At 42.5% G+C, this 26,448-nt stretch overlaps 3 protein-coding genes across 8 annotated transcripts; 1 reads left to right on the top strand and 2 right to left on the bottom strand.

Annotated features, from left to right (window-relative positions):
- Positions 1 to 2: 2 nt before the first annotated feature.
- Positions 3 to 24,592, top strand: LOC6614797 (serine/threonine-protein kinase minibrain). Of its 6 annotated transcripts, XM_032726288.1 has the most exons (10): positions 3 to 231; positions 659 to 803; positions 8,766 to 9,876; positions 13,764 to 13,909; positions 14,422 to 14,556; positions 16,549 to 16,720; positions 16,790 to 16,957; positions 17,033 to 17,319; positions 17,396 to 18,230; positions 22,857 to 24,592. In XM_032726288.1, the coding sequence occupies exons 3-10, from the start codon at positions 9,819 to 9,821 to the stop codon at positions 23,783 to 23,785; spliced, it is 2,730 nt and encodes a 909-aa protein (XP_032582179.1). In that variant the 5' UTR covers positions 3 to 231; positions 659 to 803; positions 8,766 to 9,818; the 3' UTR covers positions 23,786 to 24,592. The 6 variants fall into 6 exon arrangements, with proteins under 6 accessions (XP_032582179.1, XP_032582178.1, XP_002039216.1 ...); XM_032726287.1 differs by having other exon boundaries at positions 3 to 803; XM_002039180.2 differs by lacking the exon at positions 22,857 to 24,592 and adding an exon at positions 18,956 to 22,429 and having other exon boundaries at positions 3 to 803.
- Positions 1,925 to 3,926, bottom strand: LOC6614798. Its single transcript, XM_002039181.2, has 2 exons — positions 2,758 to 3,926; positions 1,925 to 2,573 (listed from the first exon to the last, which is right to left on the bottom strand). The coding sequence occupies exons 1-2, from the start codon at positions 3,423 to 3,425 to the stop codon at positions 2,150 to 2,152; spliced, it is 1,092 nt and encodes a 363-aa protein (XP_002039217.2). The 5' UTR covers positions 3,426 to 3,926; the 3' UTR covers positions 1,925 to 2,149.
- A 63-nt stretch (positions 24,593 to 24,655) lies between the features above and the next one.
- On the bottom strand, positions 24,656 to 26,318 carry LOC6614796 (zinc finger protein 622). Its single transcript, XM_002039179.2, has 3 exons — positions 25,693 to 26,318; positions 25,155 to 25,517; positions 24,656 to 25,081 (listed from the first exon to the last, which is right to left on the bottom strand). Exons 1-3 carry the CDS (start codon positions 26,206 to 26,208, stop codon positions 24,731 to 24,733), a joined length of 1,230 nt encoding a protein of 409 aa, XP_002039215.1. The 5' UTR covers positions 26,209 to 26,318; the 3' UTR covers positions 24,656 to 24,730.
- Positions 26,319 to 26,448: the final 130 nt, after the last annotated feature.

Genomic DNA, 26,448 nt, shown 5'->3' with positions numbered 1-26,448 from the left:
TCGCGAGTGGCTAACCCAGCTCTGAAAGGGAAGCAAGACACCTAAAAGCAGCAACAAAATGCGCAGCGCGGAAACACAGGCGGCGTGTTAAATAAAATAATAATATATAGTCGGTGCAGCTGGCCGTGTGTGGCCGCTGGAAAAACGGGAAAAGCGTTTACACAGTGCTTTTTATTTAGCATTTTCTCCGTTTCGCCCGTGTCTGTGTATGCGTGTGCTGCGTGCGTGAGTGTGCGTGTTTTTTTTTTTCCTCATTTGGTGTGTGCTTTTTTTTTGTACATTGCGGAGACGCGCTCTTTTTTGTGGCAGACAGGCGGAAAAGATGAAAAACCGCAGAGAGAGCGGTGAAAATTTATGGGAAAATGTATAAAGTTTGTTAATTGATCGTTTTCGAAATGAAAGCATAGAAAAAGGAGCAGCAACGGCGGCAGCAGCAACAACAACAACGAGTAACGAAAAACGGCAAAATTTTTTTTGTTTGCCTCGTATCGCATTTTCTCACTCTCTCTCTCTCTCTCTCGCTGCGTGTGTGTGTGAGTGTGTGTGTGCGCGTCACATATCGACGTCCCTCTCTTGCCACCGACAACAACACAAATACAAAACGAAGGAAGTAAAGAAAAAGGGGAATAAAGTGAAACATGTTTTTCTGTGGCAACAGCAACAACATAAGCGGCAGCTGCAAATATCGGCAGCAACAACAACAGCAGTATCATAAAACATGTGTGGAATAATCGCAGCGAATTGAACAAAGCCCAAAGCCTGGAAATAAAGTAACCAAAAAAGAGAAACGTCGAAAATCAAATGTAAGTAAGCCTTTTTATGCTTCTGTTTTTGCTGTTTGGTTAGGTTGAAAAAAGAGAGAGCAGAAAGAGAGTCGAAACTCAAGCGTCCAGCAATATACAGCGTGCTGTTAGGCGTTAACAGCGTTGCTGTTATGCGCCCAGCAGGCAAACCAATTGGACTTGCCGGCATTTTAAAGTCCAATTGGCTTGTGGCCATTAGTTTATTAATTCGATGTTTTTTTCAGTTAAATGAGGTTTTAGAGTATTTATTAAATATATTTCAATGTGAATTTGTCAGCTGGCAATTTGGTTCATTATATGGGACTGCAGTCTTAATAAATGTTCATGTATTTATGCGCAAAATGCAGCTTTAGAAGGAATTTCTTACAATATTTTGTATATTTTTCAAAAGATTCAAATTAGTTGGATTATACAAAAATTAGAATATCAATTCATCAAGTTAGAAGCTGGAGCAAACATTTAGTTGACTAGATATTTACGATTTATTTTATTGGTTCTGTTGCTTTGGTAATCACTTAATTAAATATGCTCAATGTGTTAATAAAGGACTTAAAAATTATAATTCAATTTATACGTATTCCTTGAATTCACTCTCTTTTATCGCTCGTTGCGCGCGCCCTCTCTCTCTCCTTCTCACTCTCTTCCGTTTCGAGTTTCAAGAAGCGACGCCAAAATAGCAATAAAAACAACAACAACGCAACAGAGCCGCAAAAGGTGGCAACCCTGCTTGCGTTGCACTTTTTACACCCAACCGCCCACAATTTTTCCGAAAAACGAATACAAAAGGGAAAAGGAGGAAAAATCCAAACAGCTGGCAGCATCGCATTGGCAGCTGTGATTTTTCCTTCGTTCTTCCGCTGGACAAGATGGGTTTTCCACACTGTCTCCTTCTCTATTCCCCCTCCCACTCTTCTTGTTCTCTTTGCGATCGTGTTTCGTTGCGTCTTGGCCTTGCACTCATTTTCCATTGTTATTGTTTATTTCGCAATAATTACGACACTGTCGGGCGAATTTGTTGGTAAACAATTGTGTATTGAGGCAGCTACGGTGGTCACTTGATATGAGGAACATTTTTTGTATGTACATCGCTGACAATACATTAATGAAGGCATTTGTATGTGCAAGCTATTTAGTTCGATCTATAAAGTGGGAAATAAAATAACAAGAAAACAAAGTTTGTACAACTCGCAGTTGGGTATACCTAATATTTACGCTGAAAAAGAAGTAATACCCTTAAACTGTTGAAAAAACTGGAAACTCTTATCCAAATAGAGAATATAATTCGCAGCGTTTAGAAAAACAGAATTGTAGACGTGGAAGGTATCAGTCAGTGGGGAGCGCATTTGTTAGTATGAGTGATCCCCGTACAGTGAATGCCCTTGATAGGGATCCAGTTCGTTCAGGACCATCTTCCGCCGCAGTCGCTGTTGCTGCCGTCGGCGCTGCCTGTAGAGATCCAGGAGGGCGTTGCAGGTGTTCCTGTCGAGTGAGTAACCACACGCATTGGGTGGGCGGTGAGGCGACGTCTTGCACAGCAAAGCGGCGGAGCTGACTTTTTGCTTGGCCTCCACGGCGGCGGATGCAGCGCGACAGGCCGCCTCCCTCACCTGTTCGTACTCCGACTTGGCCTGCGCCACCTGGCGGGCCAGGCGGTCACCACGCGCCTTCGCCGCCGCCAGCATTAGATTCTTTTCTTCGATATCCACGTTCGCCTGATCGATTAGGCCTTCCATTTCCGACAAAGTGCCACTCGTCTGTTGCACCAGGACCCTGAAAACATTAGGAAGCGAAGAAGCATTATGTGCGAGAAGATGCAATATTTAGAATCGATATGCTATCGCTGGGAAGTCTTTTGATATAACGATATAATTTTTCCACTTTTTAATTGGGGTTATATATATATATATGAACAATATATTATATATCATATTTATATAATATTTATCAATTATACCTGAATGATTCGGCTTGACGCTCCGCTGCTTTGACTACGGCAACGGCGGCCTCCACATTCGTGTCACTGATCTCCAGCGAGCAGCGCACCTGTCCGACCACCTCCTCGGCATCCCGGATCTCCCTAGCGTAGTTGTCCACCATGGCCTGCTTGCCCTCGAGCACGGCATCGGCAGCACGGGCGGCGGAGATGGCCTTTTCCGCCAGCTGCATCTTCGCCTGCCGCGATGCATCATGGGCGGCGGCCGCCTGTGCATCATTGGCTGCCTTGGCCACCTGGGCGGCATTCTGGGCAATGTGGGTGGCCTTTAGCCGCGAATTGAACATATCGCTGTCACAGGAGTCACAGTTGTCCCTATCTCTATTTTTATTCCTGTCTTTGTCCCGATCCCTGGCTGTATTTCTGTCCCAATCGCGGCCTCGATCCCGATCGTCCATGTTTTCGCCTCCAGTGGTGCATCTCAGATAAGGCAATGGCATCACTGTGACCCCCGAACTGCCATTCCCATCGCAGTTGAGGCCCTGGGTAGGTACGTCATCGTTGATGTTGTCCAGATAGCTAGCCAGGGAGGCGTCGTGTCCGTTGTGGGGCAGGTCGAAGCTCATCGTGCGGACACTCATAATGCGGAGGATGATCAGGAGCAGGGTATATGGTGGAAATATATACATTTTGGATCAGGAATTTGAGGGAAGCGACTCAGGCTGCTGTTTTCAAAACTACTCGATATTTCACAGATTATATTCAAGGGTATTTAGCAATTCTTTACAGTTCACATAACTGCTGGCTTTCTAGTATTTTCGTACGGTATCAGTTTAATTGATGATGGGAACCACTTGACTCTCCCGTCTAAAAGAGCTATAACGTATTTGTGAAACGGAAAAGCACTTGTTTATCCTTTAACGATTTTTTAATTGAGCTGAGTGGTTGCCCATACTTTTCCGCCAGCGCTTTTCCAGCTTTCCCACTTCCCATTGTCCTGCAGGATAAATGGCTGCCATGGCGATGGGTAATCAGCACCTCAGTTAGCAGCTTTCGCACCTTGCTCACCTTTCGCACCTTTCTCCCTTCGCCCAATGCAGTGTAAATGCGTATCAAGAATATTTCATTAGTGCCCAATTGCGGCGCAATTGCGACGCTGACGCATTCAACTGGCTGGCTAACTAAGTAACTAACTAGTTACTAGCTGACTAACTAACCAGCTAGTTAGCTGACTAGCGAGCACGTGTGGCGAGCGGAGAAAGGGGAGAAAGCGGCATGGGTGTGGGTGGGCTGGGAAAAGCCGCACTTTATCACAACAAACCAGATGCCAAGCACGTGCTGCCATTTGCTTTGGTTATTATTATTGTGATTCCAGTCTCTAATCAGTGCGGCCAAACAAATAAGTAAGCGGAAAACAGAAACCATGAATGCAGTTAACTGGCGGTGGGGAAAAACGCCACCTGGCGGAAGCAATATCAACAATTGCAACGATCTGTAGGTACAGATACATAGATACTAGATACATAGATAGCGCTATAAAAGATATTTGCGTATTTTTCATTTGCACTGAATATGCTAATATTTATTTCGTGAGAGAATTCAAATTCTTCGTTGAAATTACGCATAAAAGTCAGAAAAAATATACTATCCGAATAATTAATACAAGATTCAAGATGAGTTATCTGAAAGATGAAATTCCATAGATGCAGAGTATAAAAACGTTTTTCGGGTCCCATATTAAGTGAAATTCATGCCATTCAGTTCTTTGTCATAAATATATATATGTACATATGTATGTACATACATATATGCATGGTATATAGTATCGTAATTGTAGTCTTGTTCTTGTTCTTCCTGCATTCATTATCATTGTTGTTGCTGCTGACTGGTCACCAGTTCAGTGCAGTCTGCTTGCGAAACTGAAATTTTCAATGCCACTGTCAAAGCTGCGACGTCATCCGTCATCAATGAATGCGCAGTTTTCAATTACCATACAAAATACAAAACAGTCAGTACGACGGCTATACAGTGGCGGAAATGGGGAATGATACCGCCAGGTTCTCTATAAGAAAGTGTAAAAATGGCAGAACATAACTACGTTCCATTCAATTGCCAGTCTGTGCATGGAAAATCATGCACTAGTCCTAGTCTTCCCATGTGATCTTATGAGTATCGAAAACCATGAAAATATGGTATCGTTCGTTATCAGATATATGATATCTATGTACATACATGTTGAATAGATTATAGGTCTGTAAAATACAAACCAAATGTTCATTTTATGTTCTTTCTGATTTATGGAGAAGTAAATTTAATCATTGCCAACATCATTTATGTTTTATTACCACCTTATATCATAATATTGTGCATTTGATAAGTTTATATTTAACGTGATCTTTAGAGATCACAAAAACAACTTCATGAAAGGTTCTTTTTTAATTGTTGCTTGTTGTCTTTTGTATTTTCGCTTGCCACTTGTTTGTGTTTATATTTTTTATTTGCACATTTTTGCGCTATTGCGTATTGAGCAAAAATCAACTTTATTAACTGACCTTGTGTGTGGCCATGTGCCCCAGTGTGTGTGTGTGTTTGTGGGAGCGAGATGGCAGCAAAGCTCTGCGACTGCGCCGCTCACTTCACTTTGGTTCATTTCAGTTCACTTCATTATTTCATTTCAGTTCATTTCGCTTCAGTTTCGGCAAAGGCAAAATCGGTCATTCAACTTTGAACCACCTCAACCTAAACAAAAAAAAGAAAAGTACAGAAAAATAAATAAGACAGCAAGGAAAAAAAATAAAACAGCAGCAAAAATAAATATAATAAACATAGCCAGCCAGCGGCGGGATTTACATTCTTCGCTTTCGATTCTTCTCTATCGCTCCTCGCCTCGTTCTACAACGCACTTGCTGCGGGGCGTGCGAGCGGGACGGGAATAGGGCTGCGGGGAGTGCAGAGAAAGAAAGCATAAATTCTTCGCCTTTCTTTGCACAATCGCACAATCTTCCATTGAAAAAGTGCTTTCAAAAGCGCAAAAACCGTTTTGATGTCGCTGATGTCCAATTGTTGTTGCTGTCACAGTAGTACTTCGCTATGCAAACCAACATGAAAAATGCGTCCTAGGATTTGCAACTTCCTTGCATGATTTGCAGTTACAATATGAAAGATAGCTAATATCCACGCAATTGAACTTCAGATTTGAGACAAAACCAAGTGACTTTAGTTGGATTCACGTTATGGAAGCCGTGCCGTACTATTTCCTTGCCAAATTCCCTTAGCTCTTCTCGTTCTTGGCTAATCAGCGATACTAACGAATACAGAAGAAGCGGAAAACGCCTACAAGGTATTTTTAGTAGACACCTAGAAATCTGGAGCACGCACATAGCCAAATAAGTTTGTGTATGTAGACAAATGTGTAAGTACGCCGCCGTATTAATAACAAAACGTTTTCCTTCCTATTATTTTTTTCATTCTCGGGCGTCGCCACATGTTGCACTTTTAATAAAATCGAGTTCACAAAAAAAAAGGAAAGGAATGCAGAAATAGAGGAAGACGCTGTTGCAGAAATATGATTTATTTCAATTATTAGTTTAGTAGCAGCATTTAATGTGCACGCAAATTGAATTAAACAAAACGAGTGCAAATGGAAAAAGTCACACGAACGATTTGGGTCACCACATGACGTGCTGTGCTCCGCTCTCCTCCGCCCGCTCCTTCTTCTTCTCATTCTGCGGTGGGTGGCTGTAGTGGGTGGGCGGAGGAGAAAGGCGAAAGCGAGAAGAAAGAGAGCGCGAGCGGCAGGGAAACCACACACATACACATGTGTACTACCACCACACGTACATTAGCGCAGTCCGACAGACAGACAGACAGCCAAGCCAAGCGATTCTGACGTCAAACGGCCGCTGCCGATCATAAAGTTGTATTTTTTATGCCCCCGCTAGAGTGTCTACTCGCTAAGTTGGCCTGCTAATAGGGATTTGCGGTAAAACCCAGTTAAAGCTTCAATTTCTTGGCCTCTGCCTATTGATGTTTTGTTATTTATAATAATAAAATATACAAAACTGGCAGTGCAACTTCAGTTGTGCATATCTCTTAGATGAAATCGCTGATAACAATCGAAATCACTATTTGCGAATGATTACTGTAGTGTTAGGAATCTTAATGTGGAATTTTAAGTACTTTTCCCAGAAGTTGGGGGAGTAGACTTGTGATCCGATTGCGAAGATATTCGTAGACCACCCAGCCGCAGGACAGGGTTGCCAGCTGCACCGAAAGCCGAATTAGTTGGCCAACGTTTCGCGCAGTGCGCCTCACTTTTCTACTCTTGTTTTGTCCGTTTGTGTAGGAGTGCGTGGGTGTGTGTCGTTATTGCAGCTATTTATTGCTGCTTTTTGCCGATTTCGTGTTGGCCCAGAAATAAACGATGAAGCATGCAAAAAAAAAAATTTGCTGCTGCCGCCTGCCCTAAAAATAAACGCAATAGTAAATAAATAACGATCCCCGGACATCGGCGGTCGGACCGGACCGTCCGTCCGTCCGTTCGTCCACATTGCAGAAAAGTGTGAAAAGTCAAATGAACATGAACTGATAATGATAACGAGAAAGGCGTTCGATTGTCGATCGCTGATCGTCGATCACAGTTGACAACAACGGGTTAACACTCGTTAGCCACATGATCTGCAAAAGATCCGCATCCGCACTCTGCGAATCGCTTGCTTACTTTATTAGTCACAAAGTGCAGGCAGGAGTGACGCATTTGTTTCTTTTTTTTTATAACCCCCTCCCCTCCCCTTCCTTTTTTTGTACTGATTCCGATTCTGATTCACACCAGGAGAATCATTCACGGGCTGCAGTTTTCCTGCTCTCTGTATCCCGTTCTGTGGCTTTTCTTGATTTGGGAACTGGTTTTCTTCTGTTTTGCCGGTAAAATGTGTGAATAATTTCTGCAGAAATGTATAAAAAAGCACAAATACGGTGGCGTTGGAATAACTTGCCCATGAATATTTGATATAATTCCGCTCATTTTATTGCATTCCATAAATGGTTTAATATAATAATAATTTGCATAGTTTTCCGCAAAATATTTGGCAAGTTATTGTTAGTGTTATTATTGCACTCTAACAACTTTCCTGTATAGCCTTCGTCACTAGGGTGCTAACCGCAGCTGTACAATTGTGCATTTATTTTGCTGTTGTTGTTTGTTATTCCTTTTTTTTGCGCCGCGAGGCAGAGCCAGAAACTGAAGGAGGGGTGGCAACCCTGGTCGTCTGCTGGTCAATTCCATTTGCTTGGCAACAAAATCGCGAAATGCCGACAGAAGAGCAACAACAACAACAACAACAAAGCAAGAAAAAGTAGCAAGCAGCGCACCTCTAAACGCTAATAAACGCCACTTTCACCGCAGCATAGACAACAACAGCAATTTGCGCGTGTGTGCTTTGTTTTGTTTAGCTAATTAAAATATTTGCTCACGTATATTGTGTGTTGTGTGGGGTTAATCGACATTTGTAATTAAAATGCACACTAAATTTTTCGCCTTGACAACAGAGTCGAAAACGAGTAATCGAAATCGAAATCGAACTTGAAACAGCTGTCACTCCGCGGTGCGTGTGTTTGTGTGTGCGAGTGCAATGTCAGAGGTGGGCGTGTGTGTGTGTGTATGTATTAGAGGCGGCGCCCCGGCAGAAGAAAAAAAACACAACGAAAAAAGCCAAGCCACACGTTGAACTTGCGCGCTCTCTCGCTCGCACACAGACGCATGCTTTTTACGTCGCGTGTCGTTCGTTCACCTGCCAAAGAGAGACACAGAGCGAGAGAGAGTTGGGAGAGCGAGCTGGTTAACATCGCGTTAACAGAGGCAGAGAGAGCGCCAGATTGTTATTATTTATTATTTTTATTTGCGCCGTACGCTTCAAACCTTTTCCGGCTCCCCAATTCATCCATATATATATATTTGCATATATATACTTAACTATAAATAATTACAATTCAATTAGTTGATTAAACAAACGTTTCTCATTTCATTGCAGCAACACAAACAACAACAACAGCAGCAGTATCAGTAGCAGCAGTACAGTTTTGTAAACAAAGCGTGGCGACAATTATTTACCATTATCAATTGCAAAAAGAAACATACAAATTTAAAAGTGCTTGTGAAATGTTTATGCAAAATGTTGAGCATAGCGGAAGCCAAAAATTACCATAAAACCAAAACTACACTAACTTGAGAAAATCGATAGATTCTAGCTTACTAATCAATAAAGAGAAAACCAAAAAAAAAAAAAATAAAAAACAATCCGTACAGCGCAGAAGAAAGAGATCGCAAAAGTTTTTGCTTTCTTCTCAGATTTCCCCCTTGCGTTTGTGTGCGTGTGAGTTCGCATTCGCGCGTGTGTGTGTGTGTTTTGTTTTCATTAGAGCACACACACACGCCCCGTTGTGTGGGAGTGTGTGTAATTGCAATGTCGAGCGGTAAATAAACGGAAAGAGCAATAACAATAATAACAACAACAGCAGCAGGAGAAACGTGTTTTTGTTTTGTTTGTTTCATAAATGTTTGACAATTACACTGTAAAAAAGAAAGAAAGTAATTCGTGACAAGTGCGCGGACAAACGGTAAAGCAAATTCGAAAAAAAGACTTGAAACTTGTGTTCATAATTTTAAACAAACAACAAAAAGTATTCGACCCATTTAAAAATATATACGAAAAAATATATATTAACCAATACCACATACATAAATCTATATTAACTGGTAATCACGAAAGGAAATTCAAACAAAAACAAATAATAAGCCAACAACAACGACGCAAAGGATAACGAAATGAATGCAAATTACGTAAAAAAAACTATTTAATTTAAACAAAAAAAAAAAACTACAAATCACAAGCAACCAAAATCCGACACAAAAACACAATTTCAAACTATCAAAATCGCATGAACAAATAACGCAACATATATACATTCATCTATATAAATATATATAAGCAAGAGTATATATATGTCAAGTACATATAGGGTAATACAACAACAAACCAAGTAAAGATTCATTAATCAGCGCAAAACCAACAAACATCATCCCCATGTATAGATTAGAGGATACGAATAGCGGCGGCGTTATGGATAAGAATAAACAGAAACGTAAGTATTGTCCACTGATCCTTCTCCCAAAAAACTAAGGATCATATCGCTCGGACCGCTCCAGTAACTGCTAAATATTTAATCAACCTTTCACCACAGGAAACCCAGTTTATAACCACTTATTTTTGCAATCATTTTTGTAGTGTAAATAAGTTAGTTTTTATTGCCATATAGATAGATGGTATTTTGTGGCAATTGAAAATTGTAGTGCTAAATTGTGGAAACGAGTTGACTGACTATAAATCAAATAAAAGTCACCCATTTTGCAAATACACTTGACATTCCAAGATAAAAATGGTGTTAATGCCTCAGTAGTACAGCTGTAACGGTACTGCATTATTCACCTTTCGAATAAATCAGTTCAATATTACTGCTTTCGATTGCAGTGCAATAATTCCGCGCAAATGGGGCGTATCACCGATAATTATAATTAATATCAGGTGCAATTTTAAATAATGGCCAGATTTCGAACAGCAAATTTCGGCAGCCTTTCCCCACCATTTCCACCATTTTCACCGCTTTTCCTGCTCAGGCGGGGAATGCAACAATGTCACTCCATTCATTCAGTAAATAATGTGTCAACTGTTTGCTTATCACTTAACCGTCACCGTCTGTATTTGTTCCAATCCGCACTGTTTTGAAAAAACCCGTAAGTCCATGCGGGACTTCCCCATTATTTGCCAAATATGTCGAGACTTTAGTATCCGATTAGCCGGCGCCATCTGTTCATAAAGTGGTCAAGTGGAGGGGCACTACTACCTTTCCACCGTCACCGTCACAGTCGCAGTCACGTCACGACGTGAGTCACCTGCTCCGGATGCAATTATCGATGGAGGTTGTTGTGTTGGTAGTGGTGGCTAGTGGCCCGCTCCCCCTCATTCCTGGCCCAGAATGCAAGTGGCCAAAAAGACGGCGGGGAGCGAACGCAAAATGTCGTCAACTATTTTTATTTTCGGCCGAGAGACGCGACAGACAAACAACGAACATGAGAACTTTGGGGCAAAGATCCCACATTGCGAACGGAGGATCGGATCGGATGGGATGGGAAGGGATCCCTATAAATAGAGGGGCTGGCGGCTATGCTCCTGCGAATCTTTCGAGGGGCCCCGAACGCATTAATCATTCAACTCTTCCATCGATTGGCAAGCGTTCAATTTGTTTATAAAAGAAAAATATTTTATAATTGCTTCGGCGAAATGGAAAACACAAATTAGCTTGGCGTGTAGACAGACATTTACATAACGCTAAAGAACACAAGTTTATAATTATTTCAAAATCTTTTGGCCATTACTTGGCATTTTAGTCTCGAAAACGATTTCCTATTTATATGGCTCATTCTGCAAGTGGCAGCCCAACCAGTTATATAGTTTTGTAACGCACTGCATTATGTACACACACTTTTTGCCTGGGGTTAATTACATTTTATTTTAATTTCACATTTCGTTTGCTTTGTTTTGATTTCCTTGACTTGCCGACGACGCAAAAGCCGAAACAAAGAAATGCATACTTACATATGCATGTATGTATGCATGTATATTTGTATCTCCGAGCGCACGAGACAAGTGCGAGCACTTTCCCACCCACAACCACCCAGCGTTCCCCCATTTCCCCCACATGCATTCGCTACATGTCATTATTGAAATGCCATTATCAACGAAAAGCTCCCTCTTTCAAAAAACACTTGTGATAGAAAACAAAAAGCCAGAAGCGCGCTTTTCACCAACAACAATGGGAAAAACACCTAGGAATACAGATTTATTCATTTGTGGTTAATCACAAGCAAGTACTAGTAACTCTGTGATCAATATGAAGATACTGAAAGGCATACGATTATGCATCATAATAATTTACCCAACACTGTATTAATCAGTTGAGCTTCTCCAATACCAGAGTTGTGCAACTCCAAAACAAAAGTCGAAATGTATGGATTTGAGTTCCATCCCCAAGAGATTTTTGTATTTCCCATTCACTCAAATGCAGCTGTGCAACACTGAACGAGTCTGGTGTAGTGTTAACATAGCGAATTCCGATGCCAGATCGCCGGGCATCCCCTACTTTAGCTTCATGATCATTACCAGACCGAGATCGTGATGATCGTTGCAATATCGCTATCGCCGATAAGCTTCGTTCGTGTGTTCGGCATAAGTGCAGCAAAAAAGTGCAAAAACACCAAGTGAAATAAAAGAGCAGGCAGAAAACACGGTTCCGTATAAATAAAACAGACGACAACAACGACGAGTGACAAACTTTGGGGACTGAACTGGGGGAACAAAAACCGAGGCAGTTTGCGCTGAATTTTCACACGACGCAGACCGCGCTTCATACAGCCAGATCCAAATGGATCTTAAATTACTTAAATAAACTAAATAAAAACGGGGAAAAATAAACGAAATAAGCATATCATTTTGATTGATAAAAGGAAGCGGGTAGTGCGAAGTGCGTTCGCGTTCGCGATTGCGAGTGATATGTCAACGGCCCTGGTTTATTGGCAGTCAATGAATGGCGGCGATCCGATTGACAAGGCCACCGCGGATTGGGCGCCATTTGTGGTTGGTGCATCAGCTGGTGGCAGCTTCAGTAGCACCACCATAACCAGCAGCAGCTTGAACCACCATCCGCACAACGGCCACCACAATCACCATCATCCGCCTCATTACATCAATTATTTGGCGCAAATTGGCTGCCAGCATCGTGTCAGAAATTGGCCAACAAATGGCAAGCAGGATCAGGCGGATGACGACGACGTTGGCCATCAGATCATCTCTAAATTCCTGCCCAAAAGTGCTTGGGACACGGTGCTGTTGGATGTGGATCGGGATGTAGATGGAGATGGAGATAGAGATAGAGATCGGGTCGATGGAAATGTGCTGATGGTTCAGGGATCGTCATCATCATCGAGAAGGGAGGCGGAACAGGCACTCTATTATACTAGTAAGCTCATTGGATGAAACAAAGAAGTTGGCCTAGAAACATTTGTTGGGTGTCAGTGACAACTTCTTAGTCAACGAATAGAAAGGAAAAGTATCATACGTTTAAAGATCTTTGCTCTGATCGCGTTTATCTCGACACCTGTTTTTTGGATATTGGAAATGTGGTGTTGGAATATGAAATATCTCGGACTATCATCGAAAACACAGCTGCTGCCTCTTACAGGTTTTTCTTTCTTGTTTATAACGTTGGGTCTATTTTTGTTGCACAAGCCACCAGCCAACAGGCGAAGAGCAACAAAACAAACAGAGTGAGCATGTGAAATGGTCATAGGAACTTGAGAAATAGAATCTACAAACGGCAGAATTATGTATCTGCGCCTGCATATTGTGTAATAATTTCAGTTCAGTTCCGTCTGGTTCTAAAATTAAGGTGGAGCTTCTTTTTACTTACCTTTGCTGCACAGGAAAAAATAAAGCTGAATAAATGGTTGAATTAGTTTTTCTTAATCAGCATCATGAGCTCACTATCTTAAACTCACTTGTACTACTAATTCAAGTCTTAAATACTCAACTACTAATTTTAGAACGAATGTTGCATCTTGAGTTAAAAAAAGAATGGATGACTCTGGGCTATATCACATTTTAAAGGGGAATTGGCAGTGTTTTTCCTGCGTTGTGTGTCCACCCTTTCGCCCTTCCCTTTGCTTTTTTGCTTTTATTATCGTTTTGGCAACTCTCGACGCTGACGTAGTCAGGTGTGCGAGAAAACAGGTGCATTTTGCAGAGGAGCGGTGTCCGAGCGATCCGGTCAATGAACCAGCACAAAACGACGCACAACGAAGGTGGCAAGCAAATACAGCGCAATAATTATATACACACATATATTTGTATAATTCCCGCCGATATCTGATAGCATCTCTGATCTCTCTCTCTTTCCCCTCCTTTCTTTCGCTCTAGTGTCTGCTTATGGGTCCAGCGGGGGCAGCGTCGACGGAGCGCAGGGCAGCGGAAGCGGGGGCGGAAGACAGCGCCACGCCCCCCTCTACGGGCGATTCGTCGACGCAGAGGATCTGCCTGCCACGCACCGGGATGTCATGCACCATGTGAGTACAGCATTATCCTTATCTTCAATCCAAAACATGCATTTACATACAAAGGACGTGCAGAAGTAGTGCAATTCTTCGGAAACTAGAAATTGTAGAAATGCTATTTTGTTTAGAAATAATCCACAAATATTTTGAGAGAGCCGCGTAAAAGTTAACTTCACTTCGTTGAATGTGAACTTACTTTTTCCCATGCTCCACTTAAATTAAAACTTGCAATTAGAAAGGTTTATGGCGCATTTGAGAAAGCCGCGCCCTCAGAAGAACAAAGAATGGTGTTTTTCAGGACTGGTTTTGCCTTTCTCAATGCGGCCATTAAGACTATTTTTATATTTATGTTAATAATGAAGTTTAGCAAGCACATTAATAACGTTGTTTTTAGAAATTAAAGAAATTGTTTTCAAAATGTAAATGTCTGGTGTTTACGATTTGATCTGTGCACTTAGCTGGGCATCACTGTACTACATTTTATCGAACAGTTTGAGTAATACGTTCTCCATCTCATTCCACAGCACTCTAGTCCTTCGTCTTCGTCGGAGGTGCGCGCCATGCAGGCCCGGATTCCCAACCACTTTCGGGAGCCCGCCTCGGGACCTTTGCGCAAGCTGAGTGTCGATCTGATAAAGACCTACAAGCACATCAACGAGGTGAGTGTGGCCCTTTACTGGCGGTTAATCTGGTTAATCTACAAGCAAATCATATGAGAACCATTTGATAATTGGATATTTGACCATGAAATCCGATGTTTATCGAGGCAAAATGGGTTTGGATCATGTTTACCAGGGTCTCTTGTTGTTACAATCCATATAACTTTTCAGTTTCCATTTGCATTAGTAAATAGTGATTCTATTGATCTTATAGTTTGTCAAGATTCCATATAATTCCAAATATTATATTCTATCTAGTTTATGTAACTTACCTTATTAATTACTATTGCGATACAGCAGGAACCTAATGAGCGTGCAATCAAATTGATGGTGTTCTTGTGTTCTGCAAAACTACGAAGGAACCTTGGCATCCATCCATCCCGATTTCTTCTTTTTTATTTACGCTCATATGACGATCGGAATTTCGTCGGGGGCTTTTCTCGTCTTGTGGCTTTCTTTATTCGGCTGTCTGACTATCTGCTGACAGCGGATATTTGTGGCGTTGAGCTGGGCTAAAGATACGTTTGTCCTTGACCCGTTCGTGGGGTCAATTCCCCCAACAGCGTCACCGTTCCCCCGCAGCCAGCCATTTGCAGTTGGCTTCGATTGACGTCGTCTGCCGCCTCGGTTGACAACAGTCGAAAAAAAATAAAAGGAGCATAAATGCTACACGCAACTGTCTCGGTTCTCCTGCCAAGTTCCCAAATTTCTCAACGAGAACGTCCCCCGAATAACTAATACTTGTTTCTTGATGGCCTCTCATGGAAACTGTCAATTGACGCTATGACAAAATGCCGGCGACCTAAATCGGTGATTATGCGCCTTGAGTGGGTGGGGCGAATGTCGCATGCCTCATAAAAATGTTAATATTTCACGCAGTTTGAGTTCTTATGAGTTGCACGCAACTTTTCCCCCAAATAAAACCTTCACTTTCTGGCAACCGTAAGGAAACTGTACCAGTAGTTATTAATATTTTCTTCTCTAAAGCATATTTAATTGTAATCAATTAAAAGGCTGTAATCAAATTAAAACCGGCATTTTAGCTTATTCTTAACGAGTCAAACATACTGATATCGCTAAATGAGAGTGCTGCAGTTGGGCGATTTGACAGCTAGCGATGTTGCAAGGATTTGAATTTGACAGGTGCTCTCGAGCAGTTGGAGTGCTTTTGACAGAAGTTACAGTTACATTTGCAGTTGGCAGTTTTTGCCGTTGGAGATGCCGTAATATTGCAAATGCCTTTTCGCTGCCGCTTTGTATGCTACAGTTTTCGATTTCGAGAGAGTGGGCCTCTCTTCCTCTGACTCTGTCTCCTGTATCCTCTCGCAACGTGGTGCTATCTCACTTGCACCACCGCCAACTTGCCGCGTTAGCAACAACTTTTTTCACCAAGCTTTTTTCCCCCGTGAAAGAGAAGCCGTGGTGGGGAAAAAGAGAGTGCGAAAGAGTGAGTCGAAAAAGGGAGAGAGGATTTTCTCTTCATTTTTTTTTTTTTTTTTTTTTTTTAGCTTGGCGTCGCCCTCTTTCGGCATTTTTTTTATTTGCCGGTCTTGGCTCTCATTTTCGCGATTATCCCATCTTCCCACTTTGTGTTTACATTTGTCGTTGATGAAGTGGAAGTAACGGGATTACTTGCAACTGGCCAATAGAATCCAATTATATTTAACACTTCTATTTTTGGAGATTGTAATATTTTTCTATTACTTCATATGCATTATGTACATATAATGGGCTAGAAAACTGTTATAAATCACACAAAAATGCTATCGATTGAAATTGATCCGACTTTTTTAAGTGTAGTAACGCATTCTCCTGGCAGTGGCGTGTTGTTGCCCTTTAGGCCACTCTACTTGCCGCCAGGTGGCGAACATGATCATAAAATTACAACAAAAGCTTGAAATGTGTTTTTGTAGAATAAAAATTGATTTTTTGGTTCCATATAAATAATAACTTGTATTTAATTTATAATATATATGATAATATTAATTTTAGGTTTACTATGCGAAAAAGAAACGTCGTGCCCAGCAGACGCAAGGAGACGACGACTCATCTAACAAAAAGGAGCGAAAACTTTATAACGACGGCTACGACGACGATAATCACGACTATATAATCAAGAATGGCGAAAAGTTTTTGGATCGCTACGAGATCGACTCTCTGATCGGTGAGTGGGGATCATAGATATATCGGTCGGAATTTTTTTTAATTAATTATGTTTCCTAAATTTCCGCAGGCAAAGGCAGTTTTGGCCAGGTGGTGAAGGCTTACGACCACGAGGAGCAGTGCCACGTGGCGATCAAGATAATTAAGAATAAGAAACCGTTCCTAAACCAGGCACAGATCGAGGTCAAGTTGCTCGAGATGATGAACCGGGCGGATGCCGAAAACAAATACTACATCGGTATGTGTATCTACATATATACCTTTACGAAAGTACAAAGCATATTTAATCCATTGAAATCATTTTGATCCGCAGTTAAGCTCAAGCGGCACTTCATGTGGCGCAACCACCTGTGCCTGGTGTTCGAGCTGCTCTCATACAACCTGTACGACCTGCTGCGGAACACCAACTTCCGGGGCGTTTCGCTGAACCTCACGCGCAAGTTCGCCCAGCAGCTGTGCACCGCACTGCTCTTCCTCAGCACCCCCGAACTGAACATAATTCACTGTGATTTGAAGCCCGAGAACATCCTGCTGTGCAACCCGAAGCGCTCGGCGATCAAGATCGTTGACTTTGGCAGCTCCTGCCAGTTGGGACAGCGGGTAAATGATGGCGTAGAGTTGGAGTCCTTGGAATATGCATTAGAAACTAAACAATGTAATCCTTGAATCCCCACAGATCTACCACTACATCCAGTCGCGCTTCTACCGCTCGCCGGAGGTGCTGCTTGGCATCCAGTATGACCTGGCCATCGACATGTGGTCACTGGGCTGCATCTTGGTCGAGATGCACACCGGCGAGCCGCTCTTCTCCGGCTGCAACGAGGTGGACCAGATGAACAAGATCGTCGAGGTGCTGGGCATGCCGCCCAAGTATCTGCTCGACCAGGCGCACAAGACCCGCAAGTTCTTCGACAAGATCGTCGCCGATGGCTCCTATGTTCTGAAGAAGAATCAGAACGGCAGGAAGTACAAGCCACCAGGATCCCGCAAGCTTCACGACATCCTCGGAGTGGAAACAGGCGGTCCAGGGGGCAGGCGTCTCGATGAGCCGGGCCACTCCGTCTCGGACTATCTGAAGTTCAAGGATCTGATCCTGCGCATGCTCGACTTTGACCCTAAGACACGGGTCACGCCCTACTATGCCCTGCAGCACAACTTCTTCAAGCGCACGGCAGACGAGGCAACCAACACGAGCGGCGCGGGCGCCACAGCGAACGCAGGAGCCGGTGGCTCCGGTTCCAGCGGAGCAGGAGGCTCCAGCGGCGGAGGCGTCGGCGGCGGCCTCGGAACGAGCAACAGCAGTAGCGGTGCGGTCTCCTCATCCAGTGCAGCGGCTCCAACGGCGGCGACAGCAGCGGCCACGGCCGCAGGATCCTCCGGTTCGGTTTCAAGTGTCGGCGGGGGATCCTCCGCAGCGCAGCAACAGCAGGCGATGCCGCTGCCATTGCCGCTTCCCTTGCCGTTGCCACCACTCGCGGGTCCTGGCGGTGCGTCAGATGGCCAATGTCACGGTGAGTAGTAGTTGATTCTAAGGCATGCAAATTAGGGGAGTACTCTGCAGGTTCTTGATGAAATCTGTGGTCGGAGTTTGGCATCAATAATAGGAAATAGGTTATTAAATGCAAAACAAATATTGAAATCAAAAACATTTTTGTTCATTAAAATCAAAATCTATGATAGTTTCATTAACTAATTATAACTTTTCTATGATTATAAAATATATAATTAGTATTCTCTAAATTGTCAAACTAAAATACTTCCTAATCGAACTTGCATTGAATTGCAGTTCTAGTTCTAGAAATTAACTCTAAGAAAAAGATGTTGATGCCATGTTCTATTGCCGCAGATTGCATTAATAATCCCTGGCCTTTAAAATCGATACCATTAAGTTTTGTAGCTCCTGTCCCACAGAATTTTGTGTTTGTTGATTATGAATTTGATTTTTTGGGAGCTGCTTTAAAGCAAAAGCTCCCAGTTATGTGTTGTAGTTCGTAGCGAGTGGGTACTGTATTTATGCAGGATCCAAGTCTTCAGTTGCTGAATTTCGTGTGTGTTTTATGTGTGTGTGTCATCGATAAGCATTTATAATTTAGTTTTTAGCTTTGAACAAATTTGTAATTGAATATATTGTTTATATTAGGCAATTATGATTATGATTTCTATACGCTACTTTATAATTACCATTTTGTTGCACTAGTCACCCTTAACTATAAGAAGTGTTTCGTTTTATTTTTAGTTCGGCGCATAGTGCGAATTTAATTTGTTGTACGAAACTCAAATTTGTGATGAGTAGAAAGCAAGAATGCAAGCAATGATGATTGGTGGTCCCTCATATAAAGATAAATTCCTTTCTTTTTCTATTCGAACACCTCGCTCGATCACTCGAATACAAATATGTGTCAAATAAAACCTATGCAAATTCAATTGATGCCAGCAGACGATCGCCGATGACCGGCAACAACGGCAGCCACATCTGCAGCAGCAACATCGACTGCGGCGGCAAATTCGAGGATGCCACAACAGTAAGCAGCGACATGCAGCATGCGGCATGCAACCGAGCAACCGTGCAACTGTGCTGCTATGCAACGTGCAACGAGCAACGAACAACTTTAGGAGCAGCTGCAACATGGTCGTGTTATCCATTATCTAATAGCTACTGCGTTTTGTAAATACTCATGTATCTCTTTCACATTAAAACACACACCATCTGTCTATCTCTTTCCACGCCTCTGTATCTTTCTCTTTCTCGAACGCCACTTAAAAAAAAAAACAAGAAATGCATTTGTTTGTTTTCCTATCAGAAGTAATGTGGCGCCTTCACAACTGATTCCAATAAACCGAGAATTTTTTTTTTTAGAACTTAATATGTAATTTGTATCGTGCTCACGCATTTTAAGCGCTCGGATGAAAAACAATAACGTTTTTTTGTCAACTTAATACCGCAAAAATGTCTAAGGAGTAATTACCTAAGTCTAAGCTATTAGTGTCATAGAACCTTACGAAGAGTTTGCGAATACATAAGAATAATAATAAGAGGAATCCTTAACGACTTTCTTAATGACTGCCATACATATATACATACATCTAATATACATACATATATGCATAAGTACAGGTATATACAACTTAAACGACACTGAGAGAAACAGTGAACAGCAGGGGATCTCGTTGCAAATTAAAATTTCTTTTAACAAAAATCTCATTTCAAATCTCGAGTGCTTGTAAACATTTTCAGCAGTAGCAACTTTTCTTGTTAACTTTTAAAATCATCTGTTAAAGGTGATTAAGGTTTCAGTTTTACTAACCTTTTCTAGCATAAAAAAGACAACACTACCATTTCAATTGGATAATTATAGAAACACGAATCATCAGTGCTCTTCCTTTAATCCAAATTCATAGTTTCTGTAGTCGAAATAGGCAACCCTGCTGTTTAATCTTCGAAAAAATATTTAAGCGCGAAAAACGAAAATTTGTAAGAGCGATAATGGATCTCAGTGAAATATGCGAAATACTAAACACAAATCATAGTTTGTAAAAAGTATAAATCCAAAACGAAAATCGTAGACATGTAAAAACGAAACAAATTTCACAAGCAAAAAAGTGGTTAGGAAAGGAATCTGTTTAGTAACCAAAGTACATACACAAAAGTCAAGTAATGAGATGTGAACTTAATGGAAAACCCCAGTTTGTAACATAGACATAAATAGATATTTTTTTTGATCCCCTAATTATAACCGTTACTCTCTTGATTCGTTAAAAATTTATTTAACAGATAGAAGGAAGCGTTTTAACTCTATAACGTATATCAATTCTTGATTGGGATCCATGTCCGGCTGTCTGTATGTCCGTATTAACTTCAAAATCTTCAGATACGTCGACGCAATGCAAGTTTGTTTTTAAACTTTGCCAAGCCCACACTTTTAAAAAGGTTTTGAAATTTTTATTCGGTTTAATTTTATTTGCTTTTCCAAAATATTTTTATCGCGCAAAACTGTCATGCGCACACTTTTCAAATTTTTCATCTTATTTTTTTACGCGATTTCTACCGATATTTCAGAAAAATGTAGAAATGTCCACTAGCTGATGTAACGGGTATCTGATAGTCGGGGAACTCGACTATAGCATTCTCCTTTGTTTTAAACCTTTAATTGCCGTCGGATAATGTGTGGTAAAAGCAAATAATAATAGTTTTCTCAATTTTTTCAAAGGAATATACGTTTTTATAATTTATGACATTATAAATATAGATAACATAACGAAATGACACCCTGATTTAAAACATTAATGAATGCCGTAATTTCTGAACCGAACGTACATAAATTAGTAATCTATAAATAGCGTAACGCATTATATTTGCTTTTACGACCCTTTTTGTGTGTGGTAAAACACTTCTTGGCATTAAAGGGATAACGTAACTGTGGCTTTCTCGCTCTCTTTCTCAAACTTTTGGGAATTACAGGGATTTCGTGTAACGAAACCTCAGCGAAGAAGGAGAGCGAGCAAGCAAGCGATAGCCGCTTTCTTTTGTGATAAAAACAACCGCAAAAAATAATTAACCCTATGAAGCCATAGCATTGCCGCAATCTTCAAAAAGTTCGGTCCTTGTTACAAATACAAAAAGCAAAAATGAAAAAAAAACAGGCAAAAATGTTAAGCAACAAAGCTAATAGAAACAAAACACACCTTCAGAAATAAAACTGCGGGTAATATTTAAATATATGCAAAACAGTTTTAATTGGAACGATTGATAAGCGATACCCGATAAACAAATGGCGATAAGTATCGATAGAGCGTCTAATATGCTAAATACGAGTTGAAAACCAAACACAAATCATAGTTTGTAAAAAGTATAAAGTCGTAGCCATGTAAAAATAGCAGAAAAAATTGGTAAATGAATAAATGAATGCGTTTAGTAAACCACAAGAAGTGAATAAGAAAACAAATGAAACCGTATAGCAAGCATAACAAATTAAATCAGTACGTACTAAAGAGAAGAACTTTAGCATTTAATAAATTAACATACATACATCTATATATAACACTTACGAGTAATTATGCGGAAAACTCAATTACTTTTGTTAGACACAGACGAAAACGCAGACAGACGAACGGATACGAAATACATATAAAAGTAAAAAGTAAATATTTATTAAAATTAGAGGTTAGCCCCGATAAAATGATCCATGATCTATGAATTTAACAGCAACCGGAGAGACACTTAACAAAACTTGTGTAAAATACTAAAACCCGAAAAGCGAGTGTTATAGGTCGAGTAAGTTTAAAAGTCACCATACATACACACATACCCAGCAAAACACAGAAGATGACGAAGTATGCAATAAGAGCGATAACTGCAACAATAACGATAACCAATTGTTATTTGGGCAGAGTTGCGTTTTGGAAAGAAAGCGGAAATGAAAGCAAAAAGAAAGTGCAATAGCGGTAAAAACAGAAGGAAAAGCGGGGAGACCATAATGCATTTTTTTTACGAAACAGTATTGCAATGATATGAAAAATATGAAATTTGAATTCAACCCAAATTAAAAAAAAAAACAAAAGAGAACACAAAAAGCACTCACACACATACACAGAAAACCGACAGACCGACACACATATGGACATGCAACATGTGTGGCATTTATATAATATAAACATACAACAGCTGATGGTTTAAGTTGAATAAGTACGAGATAATTTATTAACGATTAATGAAACCGAAACGAAAACTTTACCAAAACCAAACCAGAAAAGGAATTCATACAAAAAACTAAAGCAAACCAAAGCAAAAGATAAAAATTACAAAAAAAGTGAAAAAAAATCTTCAATAAAAACTTATGATATAATCAACAAAAAAAGAGCATGGGTTAAAAATCTTTAATGTTTGTTGGGCTCAAAGGACCAAATAACTTGAATTCACGGAAAATACTAAGTGCTTTTTTAAAGCACTGTTTAAGGAGCTTTAATTATTTAATGAAATAACATATTATTGACAAATATCGGACAGTTTCGAGTTGAGTTGAAAGACCAAAATGCTTAGTATTTTCCGGGGATGGCCAAGTTGTCCCTGGGTTTTTCTAAGAAAGGACAACCGCAGCATATGAAACCCATTTAAAGCCAAACATCTATTTGTTTTTCAGGCCTGCTTATGCATTCGGCGGCGGCCAACGCGATGAACAACTTCTCCGCTCTGAGCCTGCAGTCCAACGCCCATCCGCCGCCATCGCTGGTCAATAGCCACCACAGCACCAACAGTCTGGGCAGCCTGAATCACATCAGTCCCGGCAGCTCCGGCTGTCACAACAACAACAGCAGCAGCAGCAACAACAACACACGCCACAGTCGTCTGTACGGCAGCAACATGGTGAACATGGTGGGCCACCACAACAGCAGCAGCAACAACCACAACAGCATCAGCTATCCGCACGCCATGGAATGTGATCCGCCGCAGATGCCGCCACCGCCGCCAAACGGACACGGCAGGATGCGAGTGCCGGCGATAATGCAGCTTCAACCGAACAGCTTTGCGCCCAATTCGGTGCCCTATTACGGCAACATGTCCTCGTCGTCGGTGGCTGCGGCGGCGGCAGCGGCAGCAGCTGCTGCCTCGCACCTAATGATGACCGATTCGAGTGTGATTAGCGCCTCTGCGGCGGGCGGGGGCCAGGGTGGCGGCAATCCCGGCCAGAATTCGGTTACGCCGTCAGCTGCCGCCTTTCTCTTCCCATCTCAGCCCGCCGGAACGCTCTATGGCACGGCGCTCGGTTCGCTGAGCGACCTGCCACTGCCGATGCCACTGCCCATGTCCGTGCCCCTGCCACTGCCGCCCTCGTCGTCGTCGTCTGTCTCCTCAGGATCAGCAGCGGTTGGATCCGGAGGAGTGGGCGTGGGAGTCGGCGTGGTTGGCCAAAGGCGGCACATCACCGGACCCGCCGCGCAGGTGGGCATCTCTCAAAGTGTCGGCAGTGGCAGCAGCGGCTCGGCCACCGGAGCCAGCAGCAGCGATGCCTCCTCGTCGTCGCCCATGGTGGGCGTTTGTGTTCAACAGAATCCTGTAGTTATACATTAGCATAAACTGGAAGCAAGCAGAGAACGTTTGATGCTAGCTTATAACACTACTTTTCACGCCTATTGCCGCTCTCTGCTGCTATTTATTGCACCGCCACCAACGCCTACACCCGCCCACAAACCAAGGAACCACAAATTCACCAACGCAGCAGCACCATAGGTGGTGGTCGGTAATCGGGAGTCTTGTCCACACGTTTTTCCAATTTTACATACCATGTACGATTTTTGACGAATAATTGTTAATATTTTCATCTGCGCTTTTGTAAGATCTTAATTGAAGCCAATTTCTGTTCTATGTAGACAATTTTTAAGTAAATTCTTTTAATTAGCGATTGCAAAGTGAATTCGATTGGTTAAATTTCGAAGATCATTTTGTTTTCTTTAAGTGCTAATAGTCACACTTTCAGCTTTTCCTGAAGAGAAGAAGATCTTGTGGGACAAGACGCCCGATGAAGATCACTGCAACACAGACACATGCCCAAAATAAAAATACATTAACATTAACTAGCTGAAATTGACCCTCAGGTCCCACGAAACACACGAAAATTCACTTACCTGCGGTTCTTACTGATTAGTCACTTCGAGCTCTCACCGCCGCGCCCACAGCACGGCCACGCCCCCCTTCGCGCGGGATTGGGGCGGGGATGCCGTGTGGGCGCCTTGATGGATTCGGCAGAGTTTATTTTTTTACACGCTAGAACCTATTTTTTTTTGGTTTAATTATAATGTTTAACTTTATGCAGTAACCTTAACGACATATTTTTACTTTATATAAACGAATCAAAATTAAACTTTATTTAATTGTTAATTTAAATTATGTAATTTTATTCGACGAGAAATCGCTAGTAATATAGAAAGCAAACAAATATGCTTAATTTAAGCAAAAAACAAATTCTTTTTATTGTACAAGGGACCAATAGCAATTGGAAAGAAAAGCAAGCGATGATTAGATCAGAACCTGTGCGCGATAGTGCTTCTGCAGCTTATTGGCCTTGCAGCCGAGCTTCATCTGCCACTTGGACTGGACGCGCTTCATCAGATGGATGTCGCGTGCCTTGCGGGCGGCGGACTGCTGCTGCGTTTGTGTCCAGCCCAGAGCCCGATACTCGCTGAGCACACGGTGCAGCTTGCGGTCGGACTTCTTGATGACCACGGCGCGTTCCGGACGGAGACGCTGTTTGTAGTAGCGAAGCAGGGAGCGATGGCCAATGACCGCGCCGGAGGGCAGCACCAGCTGATACTCATCGCCATCGAGCAGATCTGGCACCACCTCTTCGTCAATGTCCATGCCCTCATTCTGTGCGGATTAAAGGGTTTTCCAAGATTAAGTCAGCATACATGGAGGTTGGCTTGTGCTAAGTGATACTCACATTGTCCGGATAACTGCTGCTGTAGTCGTAGTACTCGGCATACTCGGCCAGCGCCACGCCCTCGTGCAGCATCTGGCAGTGGCCCTTGTCGGTCATGTGCTTGCGCACGGCGTCCAGGGAGTAGAAGGTCTTGCCGCGATCGTTGCAGAACAGGCAGATGAAGTAGTTGGCCACCTTCTCGCCCAGGTAGTACAGAAGGCCCTCGATGTCCGTGCAGTACTCGGTGTCCGGGATGAAGAACGAATGCGCCACGGACATGTGCTTTAGGTTCTCCACGAGATCCTCGCTGGCATGTGTGCAGAACAGGCAGTCGCGCTCGGTCAGCGGATTTTCGGGTATCTTGTCCCACTCATCGGAATCCACCTGCAAAAAACAAAGGCTCTTTATAAAAAGATGTATACGTTGTAAAGGTGATAGAAGAATGAAGATAGTTTCATATCTTAACCAGGCATAGAATCTCCAAGGAACTCAATCTCAAGGTAACCCTTCTATGAGCAAGGAAAAGTCTAATGCTAGCTGTATGCATAGCGCTTCCTACCTCCTCCTCTTCAATGTCCTCGAAATCATCGTCGTCCTCGTCGACCATCTCCTCGTCGGTATTGGCCTTGACCACCCGCTCCGCGAAGGCCAGTCGACCCTTGCCAGCGGCTGCGGCGGCCATGGCGGGATGGGGCCGCTGCTCCACGATGCTGCGCGTGCACACGGATGTGGCGGTGCTGGCGCTGCCGCCGCTGGCTGTCATCTGCTCGCGCTCGAAGCGGGCCAGCAGCTCCTTGTGCTTGCGGCTGTTCAGATGGTTATCGTGCGCCTTCTGGCTGGCGAATTGGCGCCTGCAGGCGTGGCAGTATACACTCAAGTTCTGCTCCTCGAGTGCCGCGTCCGAGGCGCTGCGGGCGCTAAGTACGCGCTGCTGGAACTCCTCGGCCGTCACGGGCGGAAGCTGGGCTACCCTGCGCTTCAGATTGTAGCGATGCCAGTCGGTCTTGTAGTGTTCCCGCTGCACATCCGCGCTGGCGAAACGGGCATCGCAGTTCAGGCAGGTGAAGTGCGACATTGTGGCGCTGAGTGGATTCGATGATCGCTTGGCTCTCACTTTTGTTTTCGTTGGCACTCTGGAATGGCGTATTTCACAATGGAAAGAAAGGCTGCTCAATTTGATAATGATGATTAACAAACAAAACCACGTTCTTAATAGTGTGACCAGCCGGTACTCAAGACGGCACCATGCACACACAATATACTGAACAAAGAATTTATTTGATATCATATATATGCGTGAGAACTAAATGGTGCT

Source organism: Drosophila sechellia, chromosome X (assembly GCF_004382195.2).
Source record: "Drosophila sechellia strain sech25 chromosome X, ASM438219v1, whole genome shotgun sequence".
Classification (NCBI taxonomy): domain Eukaryota; kingdom Metazoa; phylum Arthropoda; class Insecta; order Diptera; family Drosophilidae; genus Drosophila; species Drosophila sechellia.
This window is presented reverse-complemented; position numbering and strand designations above follow the sequence as displayed.